Source organism: Doryrhamphus excisus, linkage group LG9, assembly GCF_037039965.1.
Source record: "Doryrhamphus excisus strain RoL-2023G ecotype Guam linkage group LG9, RoL_Dexc_Guam_v1.1, whole genome shotgun sequence".
Taxonomy (NCBI): domain Eukaryota; kingdom Metazoa; phylum Chordata; class Actinopteri; order Syngnathiformes; family Syngnathidae; genus Doryrhamphus; species Doryrhamphus excisus.
The window spans coordinates 7982395-7992741 of NC_136365.1; the positions used below are offsets into that span (position 1 = coordinate 7982395).

The following is a 10347-nucleotide window of genomic DNA, read 5'->3' on the forward strand; positions in this document are numbered from 1 at the left end:
AATAATGTGTTACCGTGCAATTATGCAAAGACACATTTAAAATAGATTGCACTAGATTAGTTTTGTGCTAAGGCAAAATTAACTACATTTCCCATAATGCCAATTGTAGCGGCAGGATGTAGTGAACATGTTTTGATGCGACAAATCTTAAGTTTGATCAAATGTAGAATTTCTGCTTGGACATTAATGCTGGGGAAGCTGTTGAACTATGGAGTGCCACTTCCATATTACGTGTATTATTTTTTACAGTAGTGATAGACTTCTAGCTGCCTTGTTCTTGGGAGAGATTCTCTCATTTGGATCGCAAAACATCCATAAATAATAAGCACATTTTTTGGAATAAGTGATTAGTCTTAGTAACATGTACGAGGTATAATTCTAGTCAAATGGGGTGATTAAAGTATTGCTAAGACAATATACTATAATGGTGGCTAAAGACTTGTACTCTGTATTGAACAATACAGACTTGTGGAACATAAATGGAGTGAGGACCCTATTTGGTACCCATTTTGTACCTTTTTGGTTTGGTAGATTTCATCACCTGTGTTATATTTCTCAACAAACATGAGGAAGCTGGAGTCTGTTTGCTTTACCTGAATTGTTGTGTGCTTTGAGCTCAGAGCTTGTGGCGCCATATGAGGATTGGAACACAAATATGAATGAAATCTTCAAGAATAAACACTCTTAATGCATAAATAATCTTTAAACTTATTTGTTGATGTGATGCACACTGAGCAATGAACAACTTTATGCTGCGTCTTTTTCGTGCTCCCTTTTCCTTGTACCGTGGGGCATTCAAGTGCGAATAGTTTTTCATTTATTAATCATCTACCCCCATGACAATTGGGGTACCCCACTTTGGGAACCTAGGCTCTACTCATCAGTTTTGACATTGGGATATATATAAGTCGTAACCTTAAGACATTATTTACTGACGTTTACAGTCAATAAAAAAATGAAAATAAATGTTTTTTCATCATTTTCAACAAGGACAAATTTGTAGGTTTTTCTTTGCACTCAGTTTATTGAGTGTCAAGAAGGGATTTCTCCATTGCCATGTTTTCACTCCTAAAAGCCTCCATTGGTTTTGTACCACTGAGCTCTGGCCACGACGTCACTGGAATAGTCGTCACCAGTGGTGCCCTTATCCATTCCACCCAAAGTTTGCACGTTTTTGGTCCCAAAGTTGTAGGAGGCTATCCCGCCTGTGAGAGTTAAAGTAGAAATGAGGAAAAAGTTGGTTTGATACTGTATATGTACTGTAAATTGACAAACCTTTGAGTTGCTGTTCTGCAGTCCAGTTAGGAAATTTGTTTTTAATTTCCTTTATATAACCAATCAAGATCTCTGTGCCTTGACGGAGGTGTTCCGCGCTGTTCCATGCACCTTGTATCGTGTGATACCGCTTATCAACCTGGGAAGATTAGAAAGTAAGAAAAGGTTTTCTATTGGGTTCCGGGGAGAACATGCAAACTCCAAACAGAATTGAAAAACAAAATTCAAGACTGAGAACGGACATATAATCCAGAAAGGCAAGCTATTCAACTACACAATAGCATACAGAAAAACAGGCTGAATTATTTATTCAGTTATTAACATCACACATTAACACTAATTCAGCTACACAATAGCATAAAGAACATACCCGGATGGCTGAATAAGCTAAATTAACATAACAAGCCAACTAGTCCAACAAGCAAATTACCAGTAAGAAAGTTCACCAAGCTCCCGATCTCATTCAATTTCACTGGTTTCATTTAGTCATTGTCTATGCCAGGGGTCTCAAACACGCGGCACGTGGGACAATAGTTTGAGGTCATGTCTACAGGGCTCTAATAATGCTTTGTTAATTTTAATCTAAAAAAAATAATTTGTATACCCACCAACTATATGTGGTTTCTTAAGTTTTTATTATTTGCCGTTTTATTATTATTATTATATTTATTTATTACTGATTGATTGATTTTCTTTATTCTTGATTTGTTTATTTTTCATCTTATTTTGTGCAGAAAAATAAAAATGAAGATATTTGAGAACTGTGGAATGTTTTATCAGAGCTTTTATCGTAGAAAATCGGAACCAAAGTACTGAAAAAGTTTTTCTGTTTTTAATAAATGTGTTTTTTTTTTTTTTGGAAAACCTGATGCGGCCCAGCCTTGCCCAGACCCTAGCTCCAGTGGCCCCCAGGTAAATTGAGTTTGAGACCCCTGGTCTATGCCATTTGGCATTGGGAAGCTGCAGTTCTTCCCTACTCCTTACAGATATATCCACTTACTATGTTATTATTTTAATAAGAAATAGTGTATATCAACCTGCATGAGGCCCCAGGCTTTATGATCGTCCCCCCAGCCATTTTCCAGTGCATTCCCAGCCCTGGATTCTCTGGAGATGATGCCAGCAATGATAGCAGGATCAATTTTCTTTTCCTGTCCCACTTCGGTGATGATGGCTTTGTAATTGTTCATTCTGGACAGATCTGTTCGTGCCATGGCATCAGATGCTGCCACACCTTTGAAGAGACACAACACAGAGGTAGATGGCTGTGATGACACAAATGCATCCACATTCCCCAGATGGTAAGTGGACACGGTTACCTGTGACACTCAGCTGGTCCTGTTTAGATGTTTTCTGTCCTGCACCAGTTGTTTCAACCTTCATGAGATCCCCGTAATCTTCAAAAATTATAATAATAAATTTGTCATTCAATCAGATGCAGCCTCACAGCTTGAACATTTAGGGTAACCTTCCCCATAAAAAAGAAGTCCTCACCCATTGTCTTTGGTCGTCTTCTACGTGACTCTGGCCACCTGTAGTTTTATAGTTTAACACAGTGATAAAAAGAAGTTGTCAAGAATAAAATTTCAATATGCAGATTCAATTTGCATGTCAGTTAAACGTGAAAAGTTTTTAGACCCCACTCCCTCAACAATAGTTCCTATTTTTCCTGTTTTACAACATGTACATCTATTTAAAAACGGTTAAGATCAATACAATATTGCTAAATATTAAGTATGTGTTTATGTGTAAATGTATTCTACTCGCCTGTTATATGAACCACTATTTCCATGTACTAGTGCACTGTGTACACTGTGTACACTATGTACAAGTGTTCATTATTGTAGATATAATAATTCCAAACAGTTATTGATGTATTCTATACCAAGCCAGCAGATGCCCTATTATAGCTACTGTTGATAGAAAGACAGATTTACTGTAGTAGAAATTATTTCCCATCTACTCACTTGTACTTGACTCTTGTCGGTGTTCACAACAGCCAGTCAGCCTCGTGCAGTTTTCTGCCAGCTCTAGTTCTGCTTTTATATTGTAAGTCCACTCATTCTCTTCCTTGTTCATCCAGTTCACTCTGGGGATTTCCCAAAGCTTTCTTTTAGAATTCTTTCTTACTTACACAAGGGGAACAATCTCACTTTCACTTTTATTTTTTTGCTCGTCACAAATGGCAAACGGTGTACCAGGCTTCGACTGACACACTTCTCACTATTGGACATTCATTTTCGCTTTTTCCTCACGAGGGTCGCGGGGGTGCTGGAGCCTATCCCAGGATTGGTCGCCAGCCAATCACAGGGCACATATAGGCAAACAACCATTCACACTCACATTCATACATATGGACAATTTGGAGTCGCCAATTAACCTAGCATGTTTTTGGAATGTGGGAGGAAACCGGAGTACCCGGAGAAAACCCACACATGCACGGGGAGAACATGCAAACTCCACACAGAGATGGCAGAGGGTGGAATTGAACCCTGGTCTCCTAGCTGTGAGGTCTGCGCGCTAACCACTCACCCGCCGTGCCGCCCACTATTGGACATATTGTAACATAATAGAATTCATTCAGACGTTCCCCTTAATTAAGATTTTATTGTGGAAAAAGTATATGAAAATTCATACTTAAATTGTGTGAACTCAACTGAAACCAGCGAAATTGAACAAAATGGAAGAACAGTGAAGCATACGAGTGTATTCAGGAGTCAAATTGCATGCTGAGTACAACAAATTCATACATGTTGGCAGGTCTGCACTAATATTTCAATTTTTCCCTGCCTCTCACTTGAATGCCGGTGACAGGCTTTTATTATTTTATAATTACCTATCTCACAACAGGCACAATAATAACATCATAATAATAATAATAGTCATCATCATAATAATAACACAACTACTGTTGTGGCTGTACTCCAGCTAAAACACAACTCTGAATTCTGACATCACTTTTATTGAAATGCACACAAGAACGAGTCCATTTTCTCTGATTATATAGACTATATTGGGTAGTATGAGTGTAAAGGTGACTGTAGGGGTGCTATTTCATGTCTAGAGGGCTCTAACAATGGTTAAATCCGATTTAGAAAGTCAAACTATGCTATGCACAAGCTACAAAATGTTCAATTTCTATTCTAGAACCAATTAACTGTAATCTAATCATTCCAAAGGCCACCTGCCAAATAGCGAATAAACACAAGTAATTAAGAGGCGTATAAAAATGTTTATTTTTGACACTAATTAGGCTGCCAGATCACTCCTCCAAACCCTCCTGCTAGGAGATAATTGACTTTTAGTTGACGTCTCCTGATTTTGGATCAGCATTTGCAATAAAAGTGACTGTTGTAATTATTGGATGACAACTCAGCTATATTATATTAATAACCCTCCTGGCCTCTTTAATTGGAATTGATTGCTTGTGATAAAGGGAACACACAGCTAATATTGTCACACACTTATTAAACACATTTTAAATGGCAAAATGTATTGGTACTCAACACTAATGATGATAAACGATAAACAATAATGATGAAGCACAGATGATGCTTGATGCCTGAAACTTTAGAACCTTCAACCTTCTCCTGCATCATGATTACCTTTTTCTGGTGGTTCTTTCCTGTGGATGTGGCGCCACCAGCAGGAGGGACGAGGTACAGACGAAAGCCCTTAGCCATTCAAATATCACACCAACATGCACTGTACTGTATGCTGTTATGTATTATAATGACATTTCATGCTTTATTATCACATATTTATTTAGGGTTGACCTATGAATGTGCCCTGCGATTGGCTGGGGTGTACTCCGCGTCTCGCCCAAAGTCAGCTGGGATAGGCTCCAGCATACCCTTGTGAGGATAAGCGGTATAGAAAATGGATGGATGCACTTAAATGTAGCTTAAGTACACTTGGTGTTGTATAAGGTGATGGTGGCCACTAGCGTATATTGACAGTATCATCCGGTCAGTCCCTGAAGTGTTCCCAGCTTCTTATTTCTGAAAAGAAGGCTTCCCCTGGACAGGAAGTGTAGTTCACCACCTGTCTGTGGCCATGGATGGTGTAGTTAGCCACCAGCCTTCCTCCGTCGACTGCACAGCGCACCAAACGATGGCGCAGAAGGTCCAAAGTATGGCGCGATGGTAAAGTGGAGGTATAGTTGCCAATGATTGACACGCCGTACCCGAGGTTGTTGTGTCCTCTCGTGTGCGTGCCGAGGAGATTCCAACCTCGTCCTTCATAGACATAGCCATCAGACCCAACTACAAAGCTGCAATCACAAAGGTCAGAGGTTAATTCGTGGTAAGATGAAAAGGCTAAGACTGGAAATTGGCATTAAATATGGTGACAATTACAAGAAACAATTGTCATTTTAACAATACAGTCATATTGTTATGATAGAAGTCACAAATTTCAAGCTATTTTGTGTACTATTTTGCAAGTCACAGTACTTATATAATGAGATAATTAGATAATAATTAGATAATGAAACAATACTTTTTATAGGGTTTATCAATAACTAGAAAACCCCCGATGTATGCTACACATTATATGAAATCTTTACATTTGTTGGCTTTAAATTTGTTCCATATGTCTGGTGGTTGTTTTTTGTCCTTGGTTTCATTGGTAACAGTACTGGCACATAGATTATTAGGAACTACAGTGGCAAAAAGTAATTTATTATACAGTCGTGTTTGTCACTCATGTTTCAGATCATCAAACAAATTTAAATATTAGTCAATAACAACGCAACTGAGCACAAAATGCAGTTTTAAAATGAATCTTTTTGGTATTAAAGTGATTGCCCCCATGTGGAAAAGGTTATAAAGCAATTTCTAAAGCTTTGGGACTCCAGCAAACCACAGTGAGAGCCATTATCCATAAATGGCAAAAACTTTTTTGAATTTTCCCCCCAAGAGGTCACAAAAGACCCCACAACATTCGAAGAACTGCAGGCCTCACTTGCCTCATTTAAGGTCGGTGTTCATGACTCCACATTAAGAAAGACGCTGGGCAAAAATGGTCTTACATGGTCTGCAAGACTAAAACCAGTGCTGAACAAACATTGAAAATCTTGTCTTAATTTTTCCAGAAAACATATTGATGATCCCCAAGACCTTTGGGAAAATAAACTATTGTCTAACAAGACAAAAGTTGAACTTTTTGGTAGATGTCTGTCTCATTAGACCTGGAGTAAAAGTAATGCTGCGTTTCTGAAAAAGAACATGCCGACAGTAAAATATGGTGGTGGTAGTGTGATGGTCTGGGCCTGAAGGAGAATGTCTGGCATATCTGTTTGTGACCTTAAGCTGAAACCAAGAACAATGATCCAAAACAAACCAGCAATTCCACCTCTGAATGGTAAGAGAAAAGCAAGTGGCCATAACCAAAGTCCTGACCTGAATCCTACTGATGCTTGGGGCATGACCTTAAAAAGGTGCTTCATGCTGCTGAATTACAACTGTGCAAAGATGAGTGGGCAAAAATTCCTCCACACTGCTTTAAGAGACTCTTCGCAAGCTATCGCAAACACTTGATTGCAGTTGTTGCCGCTAAGTGTGGCCCGTTCAGTCATTAGGAGCAATACCTGTGACAATCAGTCCATTTTTCACACCACTGTAGATCAATGGCATAGATAGATGAACAAAGATACACAATTTTTTTGACAAATAATGGGAAATTGGAATTCTCCAGAATTGGAAATTGGAATCACTGGGCAAAACTCCCGACAGGACATTTACTAAGTTTTGTATTTGGCTGAAACCACCAGGTTGAAAGCTCAGTGTTTGTTTATCAGAGTTGTAGCAGGCACTGACCTACATCTGTGGTTGATGAAGAACATCAATATTTGTCTACCACGTCAGTCAGCAGGCGTTCAGTTGGAAACATCTTTAGACTAAATGGTATTTAATTTATTTGTCATTATTGTTAATAGTTATTGAAGAAAACCAGTCACTGTTTTCAACTGACTTTTAAGTGTAACTAGTTGTTAGTTGTTTAAATTGTTTAAATTTTGATTGTACAACAAGAATGTGCCACCTGTATCCGATGTCACTCCAGTTGCGGACCTCCTGGTGGAAGCGTTGCATGGCTCTCATGTCGTGGGCGCATGTTGGAAAGGACAGACATGGCCGGGAAGGTTCATAAGTGTGGTGAACGTAGACAAACTGAACGGGCAAAGACAGTCTTATGGGTGTACCCTTGTGGGCCCTCGCCCCCCATTGGCAGCGAGGGATGATTTGAGGACAATCTGGTGCAAAATAGGTGAAAATATTCAAGTTAGTGCAGTCATCCAATACAGCCTCGTAAATAATAACCAAGTGTTGATTTATTGAACGGCGGCACGGCGGACTAGTGGTTAGCGCACAGCTAGGAGACCAGGGTTCAAACCCTCGGCCGTCTCTGTGTGGAGTTTGCATGTTCTCCCCGTGCATGCGTGCGTTTTCTCTGGGTACTCCGGTTTCCCCCCACATTCCAAAAACATGCTAGGTTAATTGGCGAATCCAAATTGTCCATATGTATGAATGTGAGTGTTCGATTCCCATCTCGGGCATTTCTGTGTGGAGTTTGCATGTTCTCCCCGTGCATGTGTGTGTGTTTTTTTTTTTCGATTTCCTCCCACATTCCAAAAACATGTTAGGTTATTTGGCAACTCCAAATTGTCAATAGGTATGAATGTGAGTGTGAATGGTTGTTTGTCTATATGTGCCCTGTGATTGGCTGGCGACCAGTCCAGGGTGTACCCCGCCTCTCGCCCGAAGACAGCTGGGATAGGCTCCAGCACCCCCGTGAAAAAAGCGGTAGAAAATGAAGGAATTAATGATTTATTGAAACCATTTACTTGTTTTTACTAGGTTTACTAGTAAAATGTAAAGTATACTATGTGTGCTGTTGTTTGTCATGTCAATAGGCTCATTTTTGGATTTTTTTTGGGAAAAACCTACCCCAGTACTTGTGCACAAATGCTTCCAATCCATCCTTAACCGCCTTCTTGACTCCAGTGTCCAGAGCGATCCAGTCTGTTTTCTCCAACTTCCAGACCAACAAAAGCGTCTCCATCACCCGACTATTAAGGTCAAGGGGTTCCAAAATGGATCGGGAGATCTCCCTTCGCCTTGGACTAACATGTTTGGAGATGTTATCAAGACCTCTGCCCTCATGCAGTGTAAAACTGTAATACCCTTTCAGGGTCTCGCTAAGCTGTAGCGGATCTTGGGTTCTGGGTAGTTTGCTGATGTCCGTGCCAAGTATCACTCCATCCATACCGCCATTAATAACAGCGTCAGTGGCTAACGTGGGTGGCCAATGCAATTTGAATACTTTGGGGTGCTGAGCGCTGTCCCAGCACCCATCAGGCCCCAGCCAATGGGATACCGGAATGTCCTGGAGGCTGAGAAAGGATAATCCAAGTGTCCTTCCCAAGGTGAGAGGGAACAGCCCAACGGCCGATGTCCCTTCCATTTTCGCTTTGAGTCCGGACTCGATTCCTAGCAGTAAAGGCGCCAGGGCAACTGTGGTGCCATCCGGAGCGAGAGCCACCCCTCGCTCCTCGCCATTATTTGTCACAATGTGATGGATGGCCTTGTCAAAAAAGCTGAAGGAGGAAGCATTGAGGATGGAGTTCTCCAGCTCTGCAGCATCACTGATGTTATTCGAAGCACCCAAGAAGTGGATGGTCATGGCGTCGTCATGGCCCGCAGTCCTCCGCAGGGCTCTGACTAGCGCCAGGGGGGACAGACCCGGGTTGGACTCTTCCACCTGCTTCACCGCGTGGATGAAGTTGTCCATGCTTCGCAGGTGGACACCTGAATGATCATCAGAGTAAGCCAAACCACACATCAGATAACATACACTCACTCCATTACCAAACTAAATACTACATTTTACTAAATTTTAGTATACGATAGCATACTACAGAGGTGACCACAAAGTGTGGTTGATTTTTTAATTGGCCCCCGGGACATCCATCCATTTTCTCTCCCAGCAGACAACAACAAAAAAACAGCAAATATAAAAAAATCTGCAGTAATTTTACAAGAATAAAGTCAAAATATTCCTAGAAAAACTTCACAATTATAATTATAATAATAATCCTCAGGGAAAATAACATAATTTTAGGATCAAAGTACAAATAATTAAAGAAAAAAATATATAAAATATTTTTTTAGAAATTGCATTACAGTATTAGGAGAAGTAATACAAATCAGAAATAAGAAAATTTGGTTGCGGAAAAGCTATATTACAGGAAAAGGTCAAAATGTTATGAGAACACAGTCAGCATTTACAAGAAGAAAGTTGAAATAGTTGGACAATTAAAAAAAGAGCAGATATAGAAAAAACAGCTGTAATTTAAGGACAATAAAGTCAAAATATTAAGAAAAATGCATATTCTTGGGAAACATTTTTTTTGCAATTTTACAATAACAAAAATATTAGAAATATACAACATAAGGTGGCGATAAATACTTCTGTTGAATAAAGTAAAGAAGTCAAGAAAGTACAGCAACCATACAGGATAAAATAGCACTTTGCAAAATAAATGTGTACTTTTCAGGGGAAATGTTCTAACCCCGCGATTGTATTCCAAATATTTTTGTATATTTACATGTGTTACATACTACAAAATACTATAACACAAAACAATATACACACACCAACAATAATCAGAAACAAACCTGCCGGCCTGCTGGAAGTTAAAAGGAAGCAGCAGGATGACGCCAGGAATAACAGTGATGTTGAAAAAGACGGCATTTTGCATTTCAGGATGAATGAACAAAAGATGACCCGATCAGCAGTGAGATAGACGGCGCTGTAAGAACACGGAGGGTCACAGTGTGTGCATGCATGTGGGAAGCGGCTATTACTGCAAATATTGATTCAGCCTACAGAAAGTTCAAATGAGCAAAACACATCAAGTATCAAAGGTCATACATTGTTAGTGTGTGGAGCAAAGATTTTGTAGGTGTAAAATAAATACATTAAAGAATCAATTGATTAATTAACCATCAGGATAACCATTATAGTTATACACTGGTACAAATTGAGTACCAAAATGAATGAATGAATGAA

At 39.6% G+C, this 10347-nt stretch overlaps 2 protein-coding genes across 2 annotated transcripts; both read right to left on the reverse strand.

Annotated features, from left to right (window-relative positions):
- Positions 1–1004: 1004 nt before the first annotated feature.
- LOC131104021 (lysozyme g-like) lies at positions 1005–3356 on the reverse strand. The gene is made up of 6 exons (XM_058050736.2): positions 3243–3356; positions 2770–2807; positions 2595–2672; positions 2313–2509; positions 1276–1414; positions 1005–1205 (listed from the first exon to the last, which is right to left on the reverse strand). The coding sequence occupies exons 2-6, from the start codon at positions 2771–2773 to the stop codon at positions 1069–1071; spliced, it is 555 nt and encodes a 184-aa protein (XP_057906719.2). The 5' UTR covers positions 2774–2807; positions 3243–3356; the 3' UTR covers positions 1005–1068.
- An 818-nt stretch (positions 3357–4174) lies between these two features.
- Positions 4175–10121, reverse strand: pglyrp2 (peptidoglycan recognition protein 2). Its single transcript, XM_058048649.2, has 4 exons — positions 9954–10121; positions 8223–9083; positions 7318–7528; positions 4175–5548 (listed from the first exon to the last, which is right to left on the reverse strand). The coding sequence occupies exons 1-4, from the start codon at positions 10027–10029 to the stop codon at positions 5245–5247; spliced, it is 1452 nt and encodes a 483-aa protein (XP_057904632.2). The 5' UTR covers positions 10030–10121; the 3' UTR covers positions 4175–5244.
- Positions 10122–10347: the final 226 nt, after the last annotated feature.

What these genes read in the sequence shown, in the direction of transcription:
- LOC131104021 (XM_058050736.2), bottom strand. An exon ending in GGACCAGCTGAGTGTCACAG is followed by an intron (nt 2,510 to 2,594) that starts GTAACCGTGTCC and finishes GTCTCTTCAAAG; the next exon opens with GTGTGGCAGCATCTGATGCC. An exon ending in TGCAGAACAGCAACTCAAAG is followed by an intron (nt 1,206 to 1,275) that starts GTTTGTCAATTT and finishes TAACTCTCACAG; the next exon opens with GCGGGATAGCCTCCTACAAC.
- pglyrp2 (XM_058048649.2), bottom strand. Translation starts at nt 10,029, where the DNA reads ATGCCGTCTTTTTCAACATCACTGTTATTCCTGGCGTCATCCTGCTGC. An exon ending in AACTTCCAGCAGGCCGGCAG is followed by an intron (nt 9,084 to 9,953) that starts GTTTGTTTCTGA and finishes ATGATCATTCAG; the next exon opens with GTGTCCACCTGCGAAGCATG. An exon ending in TGGAGTGACATCGGATACAG is followed by an intron (nt 5,549 to 7,317) that starts GTGGCACATTCT and finishes TTGTGATTGCAG; the next exon opens with CTTTGTAGTTGGGTCTGATG.